Source organism: Gallinula chloropus (assembly GCF_964237585.1).
Source record: "Gallinula chloropus genome assembly, chromosome: 6".
Classification (NCBI taxonomy): domain Eukaryota; kingdom Metazoa; phylum Chordata; class Aves; order Gruiformes; family Rallidae; genus Gallinula; species Gallinula chloropus.
In genome coordinates, this window is record NC_140091.1 from 1188736 (window position 1) to 1211975 (window position 23240).

Here is a 23240-nt window from a genome sequence, read left to right on the forward strand (position 1 = left end):
CAGCATTACACAGAGTGAGGAGAAAATACCTGTAAACACCCAGAGCTCTGAACTGAGACGGTTGGGAATGTTAGGGTTCCTCAAAGCATTTAAATACTTTGCAAAAGCTTGGTTCCTGGAGCTGACAAACCCAAATGACTCAAGAGATGCAGCAAGACTGAAGCCTGTTTGATGGTAAAATGCTGCAGGGGAAAACAGGACACTACACAGCAAAAAAGGACAAAAATCAGCTTTATGAGTGTGCACATTTGAGATGTCCAGCCATAAATTACAGCAGTAGAATGTGCAACCTCTTCCTCATAGAAACAGCTAAATGACAACACCTAGCCAAGCCTTTACTCCTGTCTCAGCTGAGACACCCAGGAGCATGCAGGGTATGTACCTAGCTTGTGTGTGGACACAGGGGAGTCACAGAGACATCCTCCCCAGGGAGGGAGCAGATCTCCACAGCCACAGGTCCCTGTGTACAGAGAGCAGAGCTAACACCTAAAGACAGGCTCAGGGCTGCAGCAGGCATCCTAAACTTGGGTACTGCTGTGCTGCAGGGAGAGGGGCTGGGTCCCACACCCAGCAGGGATGTGCTGCCGACAGAGAGGAGTGACCAGGCAGCTTTGGTACCCAGCCTCTGCACTGGCAAGAGGCAGAGTCAGCTGAATCCCTTCCCTGAACTACACTTAACATTCACTCCTTAATTAAGTCTTAAGACAAATGACTGGGGGAGAAAGGCATAAGTTAATTAACATAGCACAATGTAGTATATTAAAAAATAAAACATTTGACAGGCTAATAAATAATATATGAAAGACAGAGCAAAAGGGGCTCCAATTTGGGATTGGGTCATAAATACCTCAAACCTCACACTACCCACATCACTTGTGTTTGGAGCCAGGACCTCACCTATCAACACGTGCAAAGGCTTTATGTACAACTAGAGCCTCAGATACACAGTTAGTAGCAGTACTTAATCTCAGGTACAGCAGCTGAAACAGCTCCTACTATGGCATTTTTGGGTTTTACATCCAACATCCTTGAGTCCTATTAAAAATAAAGCAGGCTTTCATTAAAGCTGCAGCCTTCATCTCAGACTCTTGTGAGCACCAGTTGTTAATTATACATTAAACACTCCTGCAAGACTTTGAAACTGTACTTGAAACTAACCCAAATAAACTCAGCTCCAAGCCCAGCCTTTCTGAAAATGCAAAGATCACAGGACCTTGCACACATTTCAATTGCTTGCACATAGCTAAGGTTACATTAGCTTCCCTTACAGAAGGGCTCTGGGAGTACATCACCCTATAGCAGGGTAATGCTCAGCTCACAACTACTCCTGCTATAGCTACTCTGCTGTTACACACAGCCTCCCATCCACTTGGTAACAACAACTAGGTGGCTGTTAATTGTTACTTCTACACTAACAGCATTCCAAACACACCCTCTTAAAGTTTTTTCAGCTCAAAACTAAGAGCTCTTTGCAGCCCAGGAGATATTTACATTCTCAAAGCAATAACATAAACACAAGTTAAACTCCTACAAGGTTAAGGGAGTGCATACTCATAAAAACTAATGTTATTAAAGACTTCACAGCTTACTCCTTATGACTTCTGTAAAACATTAAAACACCTTTGTAAGCCACTGTAAAAGAGCTCCTTAGAACTAGAAAAAGAGCTAAGAGCAGTAAGAGAATCAATACCTCCCTACCTGGCATCACAAAGGTGATCCTCTCCACAACCAGGAGAACTCCCAACCAGCACCTCAAGGTGATGGTATGCTTTATAACCTGTGTACTGCTTCAGTTAACCAGCACACCCCTCAGCTGGGAGAAGAGCTGCAGGGATCCAAACTGAACTTAGCAAAGGATGAGGAGGAAGGGCAGAGTCCTGAGCAGCTCAGGGGGCTCTCGTTAGCTCATTAAGAAGGGAGGAGGTAGGTAAATGCATTGGATGATGCAAAGCTTCAGTGAGATAAAAGTGGCCAGCAGAACAGGATGGTGATCTCTTGTTATTTAGGGGAGGGAGAATGCTGCTTAGGCTGCTTGAGTTTAGGGGCTGATAGTACACAGAATTCCTCAGCCTTTGTGGCAGAGAGGAAAGGATTGAAATCCTGAGACACTGAGGGGTGTTCAAGGTGCAACAACAGCAGGATTTATCTTACTTGGGGTTGTTTCTCCACAGCTGCACAAAATTTCACCTCCAAGGGGCTTTTTGAGCAAGTTACTGACTATACACAGGGTAAAAGTTCAGCAGGTGGAAAAAAAGACACAGTTTCTATAGAAAATGCTCAGGAATGTTGCTTTTTGCAGACTGTAGAATAAGTATAACGCTTTCCTGTACTGACTTGAGGAATAAAAGACTCAAACTGCCTCATCAAGAATCTTTTACCAAAGACTTAAGTGGTCTTATGTCTTAAACTGAGGCCTAAAGCCAAGTCAAAGATAAAGGACAATTGTCAATCAAGATATGTTAATATAGAGGCAACAGTTAAGGGCTGTGTAGGATGAGCAACAGTAACTTAGGAAGGTACTGTGTTTTGCTCAGTAAGCTCAGGAATGTGCTTTTCTTCCCCAAGGAGAAGCAGGAGCCTGCCATACATGCCATGTGTGTTGTGTTATGTACTGTTAGGAAGCAAGTGCTATGGTTAGAGCATGTAAACCTTGGAAGTACCTAATTCACAGGTAAACCAGGGAGGGATTTCAGACAGGAATAGGGTATAAAATGCTGCAAACTCTGACCACAGGTGTGCCTGCTTTGCCACACCTGCTCTTGCAAGAAGGTATTGCTGCTCCACTAGTAGAATCATAGAATGGGCTGGGCTGGAGGGAACCCCAAGGGTCCCAGAGCTCCAACCCCCTACCACAGGCAGGGACACCAACCTCCAGGCCTGGAGCTACACAAGGTTGCCCAGGGCCCCAGCCAACCTGGCCTTGAACGTTCACAGTTCATCTGCTGTGAGTCCTATCTTAGGACCACTGGCATTCCCAACAGTTCCAAGCTGAGATTCTTTCCTCTCAAGTTCTCATGTGCATATTTTCACAACAGCCTTGACAGGCATTCTCCTCTACTCTGCTTCCCACACCAACCCTTCCCAAAGGTGTCTGTGCTGCCACTATAAAAGTACAGTCGTTCCCTCTCCAGAAAGCAGCAAATCAGGTGAAATGTTGTTATCTGAAGGCTGGTAAATTCCACAGAATTGCTTTTTTAAGAAAAAAAGAAATGAAATATTCTAATGAAACGATGGCAGCTGCTGCAGTTTGTTTTCAATGTGGATTTTTCCCAAGGCACATCCTGCCTGCATGGGATGCTTTGTCTACAAAATGCTGCTCTTATAAAGCCTGTACAACAAGCTAAAAATTAAATGAAATAAACCCCAGCCCTCGCTATTTAATATCCTCAAAGAATGATACATAATGTTCTTGGGGGAAAAAAATAAATGCTTAAATGTTTCATCCAGGAATGTAAATGTCTGAGTTGTTCTTATCTCAATGACACAATGAGAACTTTGCATGAAGGCCTCGTGTGTCTCTCAACTGTTAAGAGGCAGTTTTACGCTGCTTGTTTGGCTTCACTAACTACCAGGTGATTTGTTTTGCCTGTTGTAAGCAGAGGAGCTGCCCCCATGAAATCAGAATTTAAACAGGAGTGGGTGAAAGAGCAGCAGCAGGGCTTTGACACAGTGTGCTTCAGCAATCCTCCCAGCGCTCCAGAGACGCTGCACGGGCCCAGGTCTTGGCTTCCCTACAGACTGTGCTTACAGCAGCAGATTCATCACCACTGCTCCTGATTGTCCCAGGAGCAGCACTGTCACGGCTGCTATTACCAGCAGACATGCTTTACCTTGCCAGAGATGGAAAACAACACTCTGCTGTGGGAAAAAGAAAGTCATAAACACAGGGGCCAGGGAAAGGTCCTGTGGGGTCGAACGTTGGGGCTGTTTGGGGCCATGGGGCTGGTACCTGGGCTGTTTGGGACACAGGACACTGAATCTTCTCTCACTGGATGCTCAGAGAGGTCAGTCCATGAGGGGCTACCCTGCCAAGTCCTGCTGAGCCTTCAGGTCTCTGGGCACTGCAACGCTTCCAAAAGGTAGAACACCCCATTTCACAGAGTCACAGAGCTGTAGGGGTTGGAAGGGACCTCCAGAGCCCCAACCCCCTGCCAAAGCAGGGTCCCTAGGACAGGTCAGGGCTGGAATCTCTCCAGAGAAGGAGACTCCACACCCCCTGGGCAGCCTGTCCCAGGGCTCCCTCACCCTCACTGGGAAGAAGTTCTTCCCCAGACTGGGGGGGAACTCCCTGTGCTCCAACCTGCATCCTCCTCACAAACCAAGTGGAATATGTATTTTTAAATGGAAATCTATTTGTATTCCTTGATGGCAAACACAGGGAGCTCATGTTATCACTAGCAGTCTCCACAATCTATTCCCTTAAGGTATTAAAATCACTTCCTATTTGAACTTAAGAGCAAGGATGTTAATTCAGCCTCACTGAGCTTCAGGAGATCAATATTAGGTGCCTCCAATTAGCTTTGTTCTCATGTCAAAAGCCAGCCAAACGAAGAGCTACAGCATACACAGCACACACTTCTGTGTAGTAACTCACACCATGAAAACTGGTCCAGGGGGACAGGCATAACCATGCTATTTTAAATGGACTCCATTCATCTCTCTTTATTTTGCATCCTGCTGTCACTAGTAGGAGACACCAACATCAAACAATCACAAAGGGGGAAGCAGAAAATAACACTTTACTCCTTCCACTACCTTCCTCCATGCAGGACTTCTTACACAAACAGTTACACTGGCACCCTCCTGCTGCTGGGCTGGATTCTATCCAGGCACACACAAGGTGTTCTCCAAGGAGAAAAAAGGCACGTACTGAAAGATAAGGAAACCTCATTGTAAAGCCACAAAAACGGCTCTAAGAATATTTTTAGCAACCTGAAATCATTATAAAAGCCTGCTTGTATTCCCAGCTGATTACATCTCTTCACGACTGTATAGTGATAAAAATATGTAACTCTGTGTAGTCATTTTACTTTAAGTAGGGAAATCTAACAAGCAAGACTGAAATGGAACTGGGCAAGCAGAAAGCACTCCTGGGTTTGTCCCCTAGAAAATCAATGAACAGACTCTAGGCTACCAGGGTGTGCCACTGCTTGCACTAGTATGAAGGGGCTGCAGTGTTTCCCCAACTTCCCACTGTTAGTGGGTTTGCCAGACACGTCCCTAAAATGTCTTTGCTGGATGTAAGACAGGAAGTGTTAGAAAATTGATTAGATCCTCTACAGGCAGTAGATTGAATGCAAATACATCAGTGGTTTTTTAAATGACCAGAGAGAGGGAGCGATCCACAGTGAAACAGTTGTAGTCATCACTTTCTGCAGGCTCCACTCGTGGAGGTTTCCCTGAGACAATCAGCACGCTGATGGGTGCTCTCGAGCAGGTTTAGAGCCTGGGTCGCTGGAGGAAATCAATACCACTTTCTATATTGGCAACCACTCGTCAGACAACCTCGTTAGGAAGGAACAGGAGGTGAGTTCTTGAAATACCCACGTGATGAAGAGATCCTGGGGTTTTTGAATCTAGTGGGAAAAGTCCCCATCTCTCTTCTCAGCAGATGCACAATGGGAAATAACACAGCTTCCCTGAATTTGGGGTTGTCACACTGGCTCCCAGTCATCATCTGCCGGCTTAGAAGCAGGTGCTGCAGCTCAAGGGTGTGATGGGAATGAGCTGGCTCCTGCAACTAATTTCTGAAGCACATAAAAGCTCAACAGCCCCACCCCTCCTCCCCTTAGTAGGGTGTGCAGTTGGGAAGTGGGTGCTTTTGGGTGTTTCTTGGTTCTTTGGCTTTCTGTTTCCCTTCTTGGGCTGCAGCTTTGGGTCTTACTGCTTAAATCCCCTTGTTCTGCTGGTGTGTTTTCTCACAGGGGTAATGTTTTTATCCCTTCTCATAAAAGTGTCTGAGGTACATATGTCTCTTTATTGGCTGTAAAGGAAGTTGATGTGAGGAGCTGAATGTGTCTGAGCAATGGATAGCTATACAAGGTGAGATAAAGCACTCAGGGGGTTACTTGTATCTCCAAGGCTGCAAGCATGTTTGGTCTAGAGGCCCCGAGAAAGAGCATGTGTTTAAAAAACCCTAAACACTCTGGAAGTTGTGTTGTTGCCACATTTGTTAGGTTATTTGTTGGCGTTAGGGGAAGGGTCTGCAGTGCACCTGTGCCTGTAGGAAGCCCCCAGGATGAGGCAGGGCAGTTGAAAGATTGCAATTTCTTCTGCAAGAAAGTGTCTGGAGAAGGGCAACCAGGCTGGGGAAGGGGCTGGAGGGCAAATCCTCTGAGGAGCAGCTGAGGGAGCTGGGGGTGCTGAGCCTGGAGAAGAGGAGGCTGAGGGGAGACCTTCTCCCCACCTCCCTGCCCTGCCAGGAGGGTGCAGAGAGGTGGGAGATGGTCTCTGCAGCCAGGGGACAGGAGATGGGACAAGGGGCAATGGGCTCAAGCTGCCCCAGGGCAGGGTCAGCTCAGCTGGGAGGGCAAAGTTCTTCCCTGGCAGAGTTGTGGGGCTGTGGCACAGGCTGCCCAGGGAGGGGGCTGAGTCCCCAGCCCTGGGGGTGTTGAAAAGAGGGGAGATGAGGTGCTCAGGGGTAGGGTTAGCAGAGGGCGGGTCTGGCTGGGGTGAGCTGCCTGCCAGCCACACCTGTCCCCGGCACAGAGCCCTGCGGCCCGAGCCGGCCTTTCTCCCTCGTCTTAAATGGCCACGGCGAGTCTGTCAGGCCCGAGCTTCCCGGGACTGTCCCGCGGCTGCTCTAGGCGCCGGCAGCGGCTTCTACCGCCCCGCGCCCGCAGGGAAGGCGGCTCCCTCGGCTCTCAACCGCTGCCACAGCCGCGCAGGCCGCGGCACCGGGCGCCTCCGCCTGAGGGGGCTGCGGCAGCCGCTCCCTGTCCCGCCGGGAAGGCGCCGGCCGCGGCACCCCCGGGCCGGGCCCGGCCCAGCCCCGGCGCCGCCCGCTCCCTCAGGCCGCCGCCCGCGGCGCGTCAGGCGGCGCGTGCCCGCCCGCCTGGCCCAATCCGCTTGCGCGGCGGATTCAAACGGCGGCGCGGCCGTTGGGCTGGGGCTGCCCCGCGGCCCGAGCGGCTGCGCCAGGCGCCATGGAGCGGCGGCCGGCCGGGCCGGGGCCCTACCGCGCCACGCAGCTGGTGAGTGAGGGAGGGAGGGAGGGAGGGGGGCGGCGGGACGGGGCGAGCGGGTTGGGGGTAGCGAGGGCGGCTGCTGCCGCGGCGGTGCCTGGGCTTCCCCTCAGCCCGGGGCCCTCTGACGGGTACCAGCCCTCCGGGCCCCGCGGCCAGGCGCGCTTCGGCTGTGCCCGGCGCAGCCTGTGGGCTCCGAGGCGGCGGCGGTCGCCGCTGCCCCAGCGACACGCGTGGAAGGCGGGTGCCGTGGCTCTGCCCCCCCCGCCGCCGCTGTCACGCAAGGCCCGGCGCCCCGCGGCCCTCGCCGGGACAGGCCCGCGGCCCGGCCCGGGCAGCGCCTCGCCCCGCGGTGACGGGGTGGCGGCCCGGCTCGGGGGGAGCAAGAGGACGCTTCCCGAGCGGCGCTGGTGCCCCCTGGCAGCCGGGTTCGCGTCGTGCCCCAGCTGGGCACGCCTGGCTGGGCTGGGCTGGTGGCCGTGCTGGGGGTGTGCTGTGGGGTCAGTGGGACTCGCACCTTGCTTTCAGCTACGGAAGGATGAGATAAAAACATCAGCGAAGAGCTTGTGTCTTTTCAAGTCTGGACTTTAACGTTTCTGTGTTTAATGCTACTGGGTGTTTCAACACAAGGCCGGGTTGGGTGGGGCCTTGAGCAGGCTGGGCTGGTGAGGGTGCCCCTGCCCATGGCAGGGGGGTGGGATTTGACATCTTTGGGGTCTCTTCCAGCCTTGACTGTTCCATGATTCCATCACAAATCATCTGTGATCCATCCCAAGGATCATAGTGGCCCAACCCCCCAGCCACAGGAAGGGCCACAGGCCTGGATCTACACAGGCTATCAATATTTCTGCATAGCTATCAATATTTCTTAGCATTATCCTTATGGTTTCACACTATAACATTGCTGATACTTACAGCAGCCAGCTCCAGGCTATAATCCTACCCTCCTTTGCTGTTCTGTTTCCCCTGCAGTGGAATGAAGTTACGAAATACTTCCGAGCAGGCATGCCCCTGAGGAAACACAGGCAGCACTTCAGAAGGCATGGGAACTGTTTCACTGCATCAGAAGCTGCAGACTGGCTCCACAAAGTACTGAGGGACAACAGTAACTTTGGTCCTGAGGTCACTCGCCAGCAGACGGTTCAGCTGTTAAGGAAGTTTCTCAAGAACCACGTAATTGAAGATATCAAAGGGAGATGGGGATCTGAAAACTTAGAAGACAATGGTGTGCTGTACAGGTACTGAAATGAAAACCAGTTAACAGAGCTCTTCATGTTGAGAGCTTTATTTAAAAATCTTAATGCTTGGATTCCCCAAAATGTCTTGCTTTGGGTTGAGCAGTTGCCCCAAAAAATGAGTTATTAGCACCATTTTACTCCACTCACTGTTCTGCTTGACTCTGAATTGCAGCATAGAGCATACACCCTGTATGCTGAGGGCTGTTCCTGTGCTTTTGTTTCTCAAAGCCTCTCACTGGCTTGCGTGCTGTGCTCAAGCACTTTGGGGGGAAGGCAAGGAGAATTTACAGTGGGAGCTGCATGCTGTGCTGCCAGTCCTGGGGTTGCTTCCCTTGGGTGTTTTACAGACAGCCTGAGTGGGAAACAGTCTTTCCAGAGTTCTTAAATTCAGTGTATTGATGGCCCTCACTTCTCTGATTCTGCTCTTAGTACTGCATGAATATCTGAATATCATCAGCTTGAGCTTGCAATCAAGTAGCCCAAAGCTAATTTATAGTATGATAATGTTATTTAGGCTTCTAAAGAGACTATTTAAGCATTTTTCTTCTCATTTACCTCTGTCTTTTCAGAATCTTATGGACTCACACTGATAGGCTATGGTTTTGGCTAAGTGACTTTATTTTGAATCTATTGTAAATGTATTTATCCTCTCCTATGCCTTACAGATTTCCTTCAACATCTCCAGTTAAACCTCTACCAAGCTCATGCCCACCAAAAGAGAACTTGGAGAGCTTCTCTAGAGACAAAGAAAGATTTTTTAAACTGCCACATTTATCCAGGAGGACTTTTAAAAAGCATGAGTCACTACACTCTCTGGTAATAATTTACATTTCTTACATAATCATAGTTTTTTCTGAGTTCTTTTTACAAAAGAAATGAAGCTAGAAGCAATGATGTTTTAGTGACACTGTTGTGTCATCTTCCCTTCTAGCTTAAGAAATAGATTGGTATGTCATAGGCAGTGAAATAGAGTGTTTGTAATCAGCTTAACAGAAAGATATTTACATTTTTAATGCAGTGTTCTGGTGTGTGCTGTTCCTTTTCTTCCATGTACAAAAGAAATTGTAGTAAATAACCTATAAATGTTCAAACTGTATATGTGTGAAATCATAGCTGTAACTAACCTGGTGGCAGCAAGTGCAAGGGATTATGTATTTGACAGAAGAAATGAAGTATGCCCTTAAAACTACAGGAAGCTGCTTCTTGTGAACTCATGGATAACAGTTTGTGGGGAGGATAAATGGGGGGTTAGTGTGTTATTAATGCAGCCATGTTAATCAGAGAGGTTGCTTGGCACAGACACAGGCACCCTCCCCTGTTGCAGAATGGGTCTAGTTTCACACCAGTGTGATGGGGGGTGACACAGGAGTTTTAGCTGTGTGTGTCTGTCTAAGCAGTTGAGCATCCTGGACCATCAGTATTGGAGGTTTTTCGCTTCCCTGTTGATTGCTTTGTCTCCTCCAGTGAAGAGTTATCCCTGCTCCAGTATTTTAAGGATTGGGAGGGCTTGAAGGTGGACTTCTAGAAATGATCTGGACAATATGTCCTCCTTGAAACTTAATCTCCTTTTTGTCCAGGAAAACACAAGGCACAAATGATGTAGTGTCATCCTTACTCCCTGAAAAAGATGGAATGCAAGTGTTTGGCCTGTTGTGTGTGTGCATCCTTCCTGAATTTAGATTGGGATCCTAAAGGAGAACACTTCATCTGCTAATACATTTGGATTTGATGTGTTTCTACTTTTTAAATTGCTGCCTTCTGACTGCATCAGGTTCTGTTTGTAGCATCCTCTCTTGCTTTGTAGTTGGGCATGCTTACATTCTGGGACTGTCATGGTTCATCCCTGCACCATGGTTTGGATTTCATGTTCTGCAGAATGCCCTATACATCTGACAACAAGGTTTACTTCATTTTGACTTATCTTTGAGTTATTCTTACTGAAAGAGTTGTCATGGCCTGGAACTGGCTGCCCAGGGAGGGGGCTGAGTCCCCAGCCCTGGGGGTGTTTAACAGAGGGGAGATGAGGTGCTCAGGGAGCTGGGTCAGCACAGGACAGGGACAGTTGGACTTGATGAGCTCAAAGAGCTTTTCCAACCTGGGGATTCTTGTTAATCTTGCAGTATAAACCACTCATTTTCAGGAAAACTTAGAAAAAAGAAAACCTGATGGTGTGGAAGGAAATGAGGAAGGCACACTGCATGGGAAGGAAATAAGCCAGGAATATGTGCAAGAAACCTGGAGAAATGTCATTCTAATGCAGTGAGTAATGCAGCATAAAAAGCACGTTTTCAGATATGTGCCCTGTGTGTGTAATGGCTTGATCAAGCTTTTGCCTTGCAGATTTTTAGGTACTTTGAATATGTTTTAAGCTGAATATTCTTACTAACTATTGCTTATGTCTGCTTTCTAATAGATTCAGTAACAATGGGTCCATTGCATTTAAGAAACTTACTGAAATTTATAGTTGCTGGTGTTGAAGTGTATTTTAAGTACCAAAGATGCTCTTTGGTACAGATTTTTAGTGTTTGTCCCAGGAAAAAGTGTGTCCTCAAATTGTCTGTCTTTAAGTGAGTGTCTACTAAACTAGCTTATCCAGTAACTGTAGTTTGAACAGACATGGGAAGAACTTGGTTTTGTTCCTTAGTAGCACACCTTTCAGACAACATCTGCTCTCTTACTCCCTCCAGCCTGCAAACCATTTTAGGCCTCCCCTCTTTGGATGAAGTTTTGCAGCCAGCACAGATAGTTCCTGAGTATGTCATCTACAACATGACTAACACGAGCAGACACGGCGTTGTTATTCTGCAGAACAAATCAGGTAAGGTCTTGGGGTCTTTTTTTCCTCCCTGCTTTTGCTTAAAGATTCTACATGGCATCATTACAACAAACAAATGGCAATGAATCTGTTTTCATAGCCTTTGAGACATTTTCCCCACACCACAGTGCAGTTCTGTATATTTTCCAGGTGGTTTTGTAGGTGTATCACACTCACTTTTTAATTTCATGTGTAGCAATATTTAAAACTAGCTTTAAATTTGATCTTTGGTATTTGAAGTGGTATTTAATATGTGTGTGCAATTACCTGAATTAGTTATTAACTCTTTGGGCATATGTATAACTGATGTGCCTGCTTGTTTATTTTAGAAGACCTCCCTCACTGGGTGTTGTCAGCTATGAAGTGCCTCGCATACTGTAAGTCCCTGAACAGCCTATTTTGAGAGTTAAAAGTGAAATATGCTTGTGTGTTAAGATTGGTTTTGATGTTTTATTTTGGAAATTCAAGTCATCTGTGTGCCTTGATGCAATGACAGCAATCCATAATGAAGTATTGCATGGAAACCTGACCCACCAGTTAGCATGATGATGCATTTCAGGCAATCGAGATATCAGTCCTCTAGTAATCTAGTTATCCTGCTTTTAGTCTGTATCCCTGGATTCTGCATATGGATTTTTGGCAATGTGAAAAGATTAATTTAATGGAAGAGGGTCTTCAGTGTTCCTCAATCTGTCAAACATAGTAGAGAATGAATTTCTTACAGAGAAAAGCTCTGCAAGCTTTTGGTGTCAGCACACAGTCCAAGGCCAGGAAAGAGCAAAGGACTGCTTTGTTATCAAAGTAATCCTATAAACAGAGTCAGGCAGGGAGAAGACTTGAATGGCTGAGCAAAACCTTTGAGGGGTTTCTTCTGAGGCAGTTTTTCAGGAGTAAAGGGCCCTTCCTTTTCCAATTAACTGGCTTTGAGCTGGACTGGAATGGATCCTATGTTTCATGTTGAACTGGGAAGGCCAATTCACAGGAAACAGGTTAGGAATTTGTTTTAGAAGAAACTAAACAAAATTTTGCAGAGGGATTGAGAAAGAAGTATGCCCATTGTCTACCAAATCTGTCATAACAAGAGGAGGAGATCCTGGATCATGGAGTATGGTTCCTCTGGTCATTCCTCCTCTGCTTTCCCACCTTTTTATTCAAACTCTCATTAAAAAAAAGCTTACACTTAAAACCCAGGAAGTGCACCTCTTACAGCTACAGTTCAGCTGTGGAAAACAAAGGCCCTCAGGGTCTTACTGCATAGTAGATGCAGGGGATTTTTGGAGTCAGACACTTTAGCTGTTAAATGTGTTTTGTGGCAGAACTGAACTTCCATTGCCTGCAGGACAAGAGCCAGTCTGCACTCATCCAGAGCCTTGGTGTTAATGTACAGAACACCAAGCAGCACAACTGTGGTTACAGCTTGGAGAAAACTCAGAGCTTCTGTTTTTGTGCATTGGCTTAAAAGTGAAATTTAGAAAGAAGTGATGTTAAATCTTGAACTTGGAAAAGAAGAATGGGTTACCTGAGGCATCAGTGTTAATGTGGCACTTGAGCAGCTGCCTTGAAACCAGGAAAGTATTTACTGTGCAGTAACACAATTAACACAGGTTTTCACACATTGTGGGGGGAAAGAAGTACTTTGGCAGTGAACCTCATGAAGTTCAGTGTCTAATGGCTCAGTCTGATGTAGATTCTCTTGCTAATAAAGGAGTGTTGTTGTTTCTTGGTGTGTGCTATAGCAGACCTGAGTGGCACTAACAGATTTTCTCCTTTACAGTGCCCTTGATTCTGATGAAACTTCACAGAATCTAGCTGGCTTTGAGGCTTCCTCTGTCAGATGTGTTTGAAATGGTGTTACAGGCATATAGCTCCTGATTATGTACACTTTGCATCTTTATGAAGCAGGCTTTGGAAAGATTCTGGAGAAGCAGGGGACAACTAGACCAATAATTAGAATAATACACATAGTTCTTTATATGTGTGCTTGCCCTGCAGTTTAACTCCTGCCCCTCTTCCTGGCCATCTCCTTTGTTTGCTGCCCTCAAAGCTGCACTAGCCATGGCACAGTTGGATGGTGTGTGTTTATACACCTGCAGGTCTTTGGCTGCTCAGTGGAGCTGTGGTAGGGGTCCATGCAGGGTTAGTGTGGCTCCAGCAGTCTGCAGCATACACTCTTGTGAAAGTGACTCTGTGTCTTCAATGTGAGCCTTTTTCTTCAACTGCACCCCCAAATCCATAGAGCCCCTTAGAGGAAGAGTGCTCTTAGGAAAACCAGGCAGGGAAGAGCTTAGTGAGTGGCATTGAAGTCGAAAACACAGCTGAGCCCTGGTCTTTGAGCATTGTGTACCTTAATACCCACATGGATCCTGTATTTAGAACTAAGAGCTCTCTGTCAGGTGGCAACTGCAAGCAAGCTTTCTCTCATTTGAGGGAATTACTTCAAGTGAAGAATTCTTCTCTGCCTCTGGTAGCTATGCTGTTACCAAATGGTTAAGTTACTTTGCAGGGTGAAAACTTGTGCTGATGGGAATACTGCTCTGCCCTGTGTTTAGTGTGTGTAATGTGATTGTGGTTATGAAGTTTGATCATATCAACAGTTCAGTTTTCCCTGGTTCCATGTGTAGTTAAAGCTGCCACCTCCTAATTAATTAGAATTAGCTTTTTAAGGTAGCTGATCTCATTTGTAGGAGTTCAGTGGAGTATGAGAACATCAGGATTAAAACATTTATACAATGTCCAGTTTCATTTGTACCAGGACTGCTTTCATTCTCATCTGTTGCAACATGGTTGAGGTTTATTAACCAGATCCCTTGGATTATTGGGCTCTTTGTCTGCTTCTGAAGAAAAGATCCACCCTGGGAGCAGTGGTGAACTGCTTGAATAGAGGAGTTGAAAAGAGAGGTGGTGCCACATGGGGAAAAGACACTGACTGGTCCTGTTTGGCCTGTGGGCTGATTACTGTTGCTGATTTACTTCCTCAATCTACCTGAACCATTACTTGGGAATACTATGAGCTATTTGTTAATATTCTGTGGGCCAAACATGTATGTTTGCTGGTTTCTCTGCACGTTCTTCAAAGCTGGCCATAGCATCAGCTGCTTCACCTGGAAGCTAGAGCTCCCTGTGGGACAACTGGGGTTACTGTGGTCTGGAAATAAGGGGAATGCCAGGATTTGGTGATTATTTTGCTGAGGAACCTATAAAGGGCATAAATGAGGCTTTTCCATTTGTTCCCTTGGTGTGGAACAGCTTGTTGAAGCTGAGCAGGACTCCTCAGTGGCTAATGGGTTCTCTTTATACTACTTCTGCTCACAAGTGGGACACTGCTGAACTAAACAATATATAGATATTTGGCTGACATGATTCTTTTCTTATGAAATATTCCTATGAGAATAAACTTCTGTTCATTTTTTTAAAGAGCATTAATAATGGAATTGTGAAAAGACTTTAATGTTTTAGTACTTTAGTGAATTTTCTTTCTTCCCCTCTTTTTAGGGCCTAGAAATAACGACATGAGCCAACCAACTTACAGTGGCTTTGAACGGGACGTGTTCAGAACAGTTGCTGATTACTTTCTCAATCTGCCTGAGCCATTACTCACTTTTGAGTACTATGAGCTCTTTGTGAATATTTTAGGTATGTATGAACATAGAAATCATCACTGGGAGCTAGAAGTTTGTAGCAGCTGGGGAACAAATCCATAACTGACAGCAGACCGTGATTCCCTAACCTCTGTGGCACCTTGAATCTGAGGAAGATCATCAGTACTACCACTGTGTTGCAGTATTAATTATTGCCTGCAGAAATTGCTGCCTGAGCTAACGATGGCAATAAGTGGTAGCCATAACTTTAGAAGGCATGCTCATTCAGTTTCTTGCTGTTGCAGTGCATTTAACTTGACTTATTCTTGCATGTTGGTTGCAATTACCTTGTTAGGTTGCTTTCAGACTGACCTAAGTTTTTCCCCCTTAGGTTTTACTAACAGTCTCCACTATGAAGTGTCTTCTGTGTGTTGTCTTCTTGTTAGCAGCTTGCTTTCTGAACTGGTTCATTTTCATACCACTTGCACCTTAACTTATATTTCATTTTCTGATAGTTATGTGTGGCTACATCACAATTCCAGATATATGCAGTGGAAAACGTTCTGTCCAGGATGAGAAATGTGACCCACAGCCTTCAAAAATCCTTCACTTGAACTCCTTCAAGTCAACAGAGTGTCTTCTTCTAAGCCTACTTCACAAAGAGCCTGCCAAAAAGAGTAAGGTGTGTGGAGCTTCCAGGAGATCCTCCTCAGAAGAACGAACTATTCAATGTGCAAAGAAATTGCAGCAATATAAACTGACATGCACACAAGGCAGTGCTGGGAACCCAATGGGAGGAAGCTGTCACAACCTTTCCTGTTTCAGGAATGAACAAGGTCCACCTCGAATGCTTAGGGCAAGATGTTACTCTTTGGAGAGAATTGGAGGTGCTGCTTCAAGTGTACATAGTAAAGGAGACTCTGATCCCCTCAGGCAAAGGGATGTGAACACCACCCTAGGGATGAGAAGCAGAAAACAATCACTGCCACAGGAGCAGGAAGCTGCTGCTGTGGTGGAGCCTGGCTTTGGTGACACCTCTCAACACCAGACCCCTGGTATCAAGCAAGGCTCTGCCTCCAGTCCTCAGGACAGAGAGCTGTTCAGTGACAGTCACAGATGGAAGCAAACATGCAGACCTCTGGGTGTGCTGGGCAGGAGGACCTCTAAAAGCTGTGCTAACATTAACATGCCAGTTGCTGAAATCACAGTAAAGCCCAGGGCTCAGCTTTCCAGGCAAGGACAACCCAGTACCTCTGGTGTGGCTGCTTCAGTGGACATCGGGGCTGAGGCCTCCGATATCTCCATCAAAAGGAGACTCTGCAAAAGTACCACAGAACTCTCAGAATACTCTTTCACTCACCCTTCTTGTATGTTGACTGGCACTCAAAGTAAGATGGCTTTCTAAAGCATGTTGTATGGGCTTATTGTGTTGTCCAACTAATCTCTGCTTCCTTAATCTTCAGCGCTGTTGCTCGGGTTTTTGGTGTGTCTGTAATGTGATCAGTGGGTTTAAACAAAACCCAGCACAGCTCTGGCTGCTGCACTGCTCTGCCTAAAGATATCTTTCCATGCCTCTGCTAACAAACAGCCTGTAGTGGCACTGGAGCCTGAGACTCGGGGTGTCAGTAACTCACTGGCCTGTGCAGGTAAGTAGTAAGTAACTCTGAGGCAGACAGTAAGTGAGGCAGGGTGTTTGCACAGACCTGGCTGTTGGAGATGCCTTTTTCTGGTCCTTGAAACATATATTTCTGGAAGAGCTTCCAGGAGTAGGGACAGGGATCTCCTGGAGAGAGTGGAGGACTGCGAAGGTGATTAAAGGCCTGGAGCATCTCCCCTGGGAGGAAAGGCTGAGGGAGCTGGGGCTGTTCAGCCTGCAGAGAAGAAGCCTGAGAGGGGATCTGATCAGTGTTTATCAATAGCTGAAGGGTGGGACACAGGGGGCCATGGGCAGCCTCTGCTCAGTGTCTGTGGGGACAGGACAAGGGGCGATGGGCTCAAGCTGGAGCACAGGGAGTTCCCCCCCAATGTGGGGAAGAACTTCTTCCCAGTGAGGGTGAGGGAGCCCTGGGACAGGCTGCCCAGGGGGTGTGGAGTCTCCTTCTTTGGAGAGATTCCAGCCCCGTCTGGACACCGCCCTGTGTGCCCTGTCCTAGGGACCCTGCTTGGGCAGGGGGTTGGACCCCATGGGCTCTGGGGGGTCCCTTCCAACCCCTGTGATCCTGTGAGTAACATTAGTGACACTCCTTGATTGTATTATGCTCTGTATTGTTCCAGCAGCTTCTCAAATGAAGGAAGCTGTGGATGACCACACAAAAACAGGCTTTGTAACGTTACAGGTGCTTTCTGTGAAATGTAGGTTAGCATCACTGGAAAATAAATCAGGTTTCTTTCCCTGGGATAAAAATACCCTGAAACCTGGTTCAACCCTTAATGACAGCATCTCTACAATGAACTTGTAGATCTCCTTCAGCCTCACTTGGAAAGGATCGCTGTTGAGGCGCTGCAGATCTGCTGCCTGCTGCTTCCACCTCCCAATCGCAGGAAGATGCAGCTGCTGATGCGGATGATCTCGCGGATCAGCCAGAACGTGGAGATGCCGCGACTGCACGACGCGATGGGCACGCGGTCCCTGGTGAGAGCGCGGAGCCGCCCCCGCCTGCACTGAAAACACTGATGTGGCTTTGGGTTACTTTGGGAGAAGGGAAAACTATGAGTGGCTGAGGGAGCTGGGGGTGTTGAGCCTGGAGAAGAGGAGGCTGAGGGGAGCCCTTCTCCCCACCTGCCCTGCCCTGCCAGGAGGGTGCAGAGAGGTGGGCGATGGTCTCTGCAGCCAGGGGACAGGAGATGGGACAAGGGGCAATGGGCTCAAGCTGCCCCAGGGCAGGGTCAGCTCAGCTGGGAGGGCAAAGTTCTTCCCTGGCAGAGTTGTGGGGCTGTGGCACAGGCTGCCCAGGGAGGGGGCTGAGTCCCCAGCCCTGGGGGTGTTTAACAGAGGGGAGATGAGGTGCTCAGGGATCTGGGTCAGCACAGGACAGGGACGGTTGGACTCCATGGGCTTAAAGGGCTTTTCCAACCTGGTGATTCTGTGAAATAATTTAACACAAACAATTCTTTAGTCTGGTTTCTCACCCAGCTGCCATTTTATTCAAAAGCTGTTGGCAAAACCTTTCTTGGCCCAACTGTTTGTGTATGTCAGGTTACCACAAACGGGTCTGAAGTGGGCAACTCTTCCTAACAAGTATAAAGACTCACTTCAAGGTCTGACTATCACTGGAAAGACTAAAGATTTGTTTCAAAAAGATTAGATAAAACAACAAAGTACCTGCCTGTGCTCATGTAAAGAAAGGCTGTGAAAGCTGTAACAGTGTCTTTTAAAGCTTGATCTTGATGCACAGTTGATCTCAGGTAGGTTGGCTCTGCAGGGCTTTTAATCCTCCCTTGCTTCCAGTTGGCCAGCTGAAGATGCACACCTGTCTACAGGGGAAGGCATTTTCTTATTACCTCTTTCAATTCAGAAATGCATGTTTTAAAGTGCTGTTCAATTAAAGTACAAGCCTAATGTTATAAGAAGCTACTTCATTTCAGATGAGGAAAAAGTGATTATAACTGGTGTCTTCCCCCTCACTTGACCAGTGGTGCAGGCAAGAGAGACTGCAGTGGAAGCTGGTATTGGAGAACTCATGGTGCCACTGAGGGGGTTGCCTTCTCTCCAGCCTGCAGCTCCACACACTAATGCTCTGCTGACCACTTTCAGATGATACAGACGTTCTCCCGCTGCGTGCTGTGCTGCGCAGAAGAGGTGGGTCTGGATGAGCTGCTCTCCACACGACTGGTCTCGTTCCTCATGGACCACCAACAAGAAATATTTAAAGTCCCAACCCACCTGCAGGTCGCTGTGCAAGATCACATCCAGTGCATGAGGGTGGCTCAGGTCAGTGGTGGGATACAAGTCGGAGTTCACTGGCTAACTCTCTTACTACAGTGTGCAGAGAAGGGCAACCAGGCTGGGGAAGGGGCTGGGGGGCAAATCCTCTGAGGAGCAGCTGAGGGAGCTGGGGGTGTTGAGCCTGGAGAAGAGGAGGCTGAGGGGAGACCTTCTCCCCACCTCCCCTGCCCTGCCAGGAGGGTGCAGAGAGGTGGGTGATGGTCTCTGCAGCCAGGGGACAGAAGACAACAAGGGGCAATGGCATGAAGCTGTGCCAGGGCAGGGTTAGATTGGATATTAGACAAAAATTATTTACTGAAAGAGTTGTCAGGGCTGGAACAGGCTGCCCAGGGAGGGGCTGAGTCACCTTCCCTGGGTGTGTTCAAAAAAAGGGTAGATGAGGTACTTGGGGATCTGGTTTAGCATAGGATGGGAATGGTTGGACTCAATGATCTTCAAAGGTCTCTTCCAACCTTGTGATTCTGTTTGTTACTTCTGAAGGGATGGAGAAGCTGTGAATAAAACTGCTGTATTTTGAACACCAACTTTCATTAAACTGTTGGTTAATCATAGATACTAACTGTGTTGTAAATTTCCCAGCTTGTGATGTTGCTGTAAGTGTGTGTGGAGGTTTGTTGGGTGCTGTACTGAAACAGTAATGAATCCTTTGGGTACATGCAGACCCCTTCTTCAACTTTTCCTTTCAGTGTGAATATCCCAGGGAAGAGATCTGTGCCATATTGCCAACATATTCATACTGCAAACAAATAACCTCTCAGGAGTTTGAGGAACAGAAGGTTTCTACCTCTCAAGCTGCCATGGCAGAGCTCTTGGAGAACATTATCAAAGATAAAAACCTCTCTGTGAAAGACAAAAAGAAAAAGTTAAAACAGGTAAGGAACTTGGTGGATGTTTGATCTACCTCTGAAGATGCCTGTGACAGGAGACCTCCATCACCAGGCCCTGGTATGGAGCAAGAGTGGGCTGTGTAGGGAGATGCTGGGCTCAGAGTGTGTTTTGATGGTCTGCTCCACCTGGGGTTTACAGGACTCTGCCTAACACAGCCTTTGGCACTGTCTGGCAGCAGTGGTGTTTGGGGAGGGATTTCAAACTGGTATAAGGTTATTTCTAGGCATTGCTCTGCTGTGGTGCACTGGCTATACAGACTTGCCATTACAGAGCTCCAGGTGGGTCTGCAATCAGTAGGTGATAAAAGCAGTGATGGTTTTGCTTGAAGAGGACAAGCCCCATCCATTCACAGCTCTGAAACACCCTTTTCTGTGGGCTTAGCTTTGTGTTTTGTAACATGTATATTGCTTGAGATTATCTGGCACCTCCATAGCCTACTAACATGTTGCCTAATAGTAGAGCTAAGATACAGCAATTCTGGCAGGATTTAATACCAGAGGGGCTTTTTCCTCTTCAGAAAACCTTTTGGCAAGTGTTTCTGACCGAGTGAATAGTATTGTTCTTGTCCTAGAATCTCCTAAGCAAGTCTTGTGACTCCAATTTCAAAAAGCAGCTTTTCAGAGCAAGCACATTTCTTTCCCCTGGTGCTCCTCCCCCAGCATCTGCAGCACTGACTTGTGTGGCAAAAACTGTCAGGTCCTGAACAAAACTCTGTCCTTCCCTGTTACAAGTTCATCAAAACTTCCTGGGTGGAAAGAAGGAGTAGTTAATTATGATGAATCAAAATGTGGAGTAAGCAAGCAGTGAGAAGTGATACAGAGCAGCACTTAGGCAGGTGAAGGGGGGAGGAAGGAAATAACTCCTCTAAGAGGAAAACTTGCAGTTCTTCCCAGTGAGGGTGAGGGAGCCCTGGGACAGGCTGCCCAGGGGGTGTGGAGTCTCCTTCTCTGGAGAGATTCCAGCCCCTGTCCTAGGGACCCTGCTTTGGCAGGGGGTTGGACCCCATGGGCTCTGGGGGGCCCTTCCAGCCCCTGTGATCTGTGATTCCTGTGGTGCCTGGGTGGCAGGGTGTGGTCCTGGGGAAGCCCTTCAAGCAGTAAGTCAGTGGAGGATGCAGTGAGCAGCAGCAGCTGTCCTTGCAGCTGGAGATCCCAGTGGCTAGAGCAGGACAGTGGGCACAGACCTGGCCACAGCAGCTGGAAGCCTTGGGAACAAGGTGCAGTTAGAAGCTCTTGTTTCAGCAGCAGAAGAAGCACCCAGTGATGTTTCTGTTCCACTCTGTGTTTGCCAGTTGTGAACTCACAAGCACAGAGGGTGACAGCAGAGTTCCTTAGGGTGCTGCTAGTCTCACTCCTCTTGCTGATACCCATCCTTGCAAGGTGACCCACGTCCCAGTCCTGGAGCTTTTGGGGGAGCCTGATAATTGCTGTGTTGGTTCTGTGCTCTCTAGTTTCAGAAGGAATACCCTGCCATCTACCAGACCCGCTTTCCCACTACCCCCAGCGAAGCGACGCTCCTTGGGAACAGACCCACCATCAAGCAGCCCATGCTGAGCCTGAGGAAACCACGGCTGCACAGCCTGAGATACTGACTTCACCACCCACTGGCTGCTCCCTGGCCTGGTGGAGGCATGATTTACCAAAGGACACTTGCTGCAGAGTTGGGTGGCAGCTCCCTGTGTGGAAGGAGGAAATGTTTACATGGGTGTCACATTGAAAGGTGCCCAAATCCCTTCTCCTCTTGTGCAGGTGGCTTCTGAATGACTGCCAAGGGAGAAATAAATGTTTATCTGTTTACAGATTAGTACAATACGTTGTGCTCAGTGAAACAAATGTGAAAATAAGCAGGAAACTATTGGTAACCAAAAATTTCTCTATGGTCTTCATATGGGAAGCTAACAATATGCAGATCTCCTAAGGAATTTGTGCCATTTATTGTAGCTTGGTAGGTTTTTACATGTTGAAGTGCCTTCCTTGTATTCTCAACATCCTTGTCTTTCAGCAAAGCCATGTTATTTGAGTTTAGGGTTAATTTAAAAGTTGGTTCTGTTCCTTCCAAGGGAGCCAGAAATTCACCATAAATAAATTATTATCTGACTCTATAAGATACTTCTGCTCATCTCATCTGTAACATGAAGCTTTTGTGTACTTATTTATATTTAAAGTGTTACATCTTCCATGGAAGTGTCAGAAACATCCTGGGTTTGGATTTCTGGGTCCTGGTTTCAACATAACTGAAGTGACAAGAGACAGAATTGGAATACACTGAACTCCCTTCCTTTGTTTCCAGAGTTGGGGGGTTGCTTATGAATTCTGGTGGCACCAAGGTCCCCCAGGAGCGTAGAGATCTGCACAAGTGTTTGAGGGACAGCAATTCAAAGCAAGTGGGGTGTTTTTTCATCCAGGAGATGAATCCCAGCTTCATTGTCAGATGGACACACACCAGGCAGAGGACTGAAATGTCACAAGTGGTGAAGGATGTTTGTGTCCAGCAGAAACAGGTCCTTTTCCCCCCTGTGTTTGTACCCATCAAAGGAAGCCTCAACTCTTGCTCTGTGTCTCAAAGAGGCACTGAGCACTCAAGGGAATTTCAAACAAGATTTAATGGGGGAAAAGGAATCCCTTTTTAACCAGGTAAAAATGGTTTAGTAGAGCAAAAAGATGGGGGAACCTTTTAAGGATGCCCTGAAACATTGTTGTAATAAAGGTATTTGGGGAAGTAGGACTTGTCCCTGAAGTCAGCTGAGATGCCACGCAGGAGCTCTGCTGTGGGACCCAGGGATGGTGTGGCTTCTTGTCTGGACACACTACCAGTAAGTACTGGGGTAAATTCAGTGTCTGCTGAGAATGTGTGGTGTGGGGAGGAGTGCAGGTGCATCTGCCTCTTGCTCTCCACATGACTCATCCCTTTGTCACCTCAGTGCAAGGAGGATTTGGGACTCTGGAGCTGGGACAGCGCCGGTAGCCGCAGCTGTGGGCAGTGAGACAGGGCAGTGCAGGGGTGAGGAAATTCACCTGGATGGAGTAAGTTGATGTGCTGCAGGGCAGGAAAACTGGGTGAGAGTCCTGGAAATTCTCATTAAGAGCCAGTGGGTTTGGTTCATTACAACAATCCTGTGCCAAAGCTATTCCCAGGGTCAGGATCGATGTATGTCCCTCCCTTGGGGATGCGCTGGTGGCACTGGATGTTGGGTCTCACATATCGCTGTTCTTGCTGTGCTTGAGCTTCTCCCTCTGGTCTGGATGCGTGTCCAAGCTGGGGGCTGTCCCTCCTGTGACTGACACTGACAGTCAGGGGCTCCTCTCACTGTGTAGCTCTCACAACAGTCTTCTGTTGCAGGTTTCTTTAAAGCCCCTGATGTTGCAACCAGTACCATGCCCTGTGCTGAAACCCTCCTGGAACAGGGTTGGAACTGGGCTTTGCTGGGAGGAATTTCAGTTGTTTTGGGTGTGACACTGCTCCTGGGTAAGTCTACCCCTCTGCTTGGTTTGGCTGCTCTTGCAGAAGGATGCCAGTTGGGAATCCAGCTCTGTTCTCCCTGTACAGGCTGCTTTTATGGGGCAGTTTCATGGTTTGTGGACTCTGGTATTT

General features: G+C 47.7%; 1 protein-coding gene across 3 annotated transcripts; it reads left to right on the top strand.

The window, feature by feature from the left end:
- Positions 1-7145: 7145 nt before the first annotated feature.
- DEPDC1 (DEP domain containing 1) lies at positions 7146-21502 on the top strand (the record flags this gene model as incomplete). Of its 3 annotated transcripts, none has more annotated exons than XM_084265972.1 (12): positions 7146-7193; positions 8157-8422; positions 9088-9238; positions 10563-10681; positions 11110-11240; positions 11567-11614; positions 14730-14870; positions 15331-16203; positions 17275-17447; positions 18570-18746; positions 19448-19633; positions 21100-21502. In XM_084265972.1, 12 exons carry the CDS (start codon positions 7146-7148, stop codon positions 21238-21240), a joined length of 2454 nt encoding a protein of 817 aa, XP_084122098.1. In that variant the 3' UTR covers positions 21241-21502. The 3 variants fall into 3 exon arrangements, with proteins under 3 accessions (XP_084122098.1, XP_084122099.1, XP_084122100.1); XM_084265973.1 differs by having other exon boundaries at positions 11570-11614; XM_084265974.1 differs by lacking the exon at positions 15331-16203.
- Between the last annotated feature and the right edge of the window lie 1738 nt (positions 21503-23240).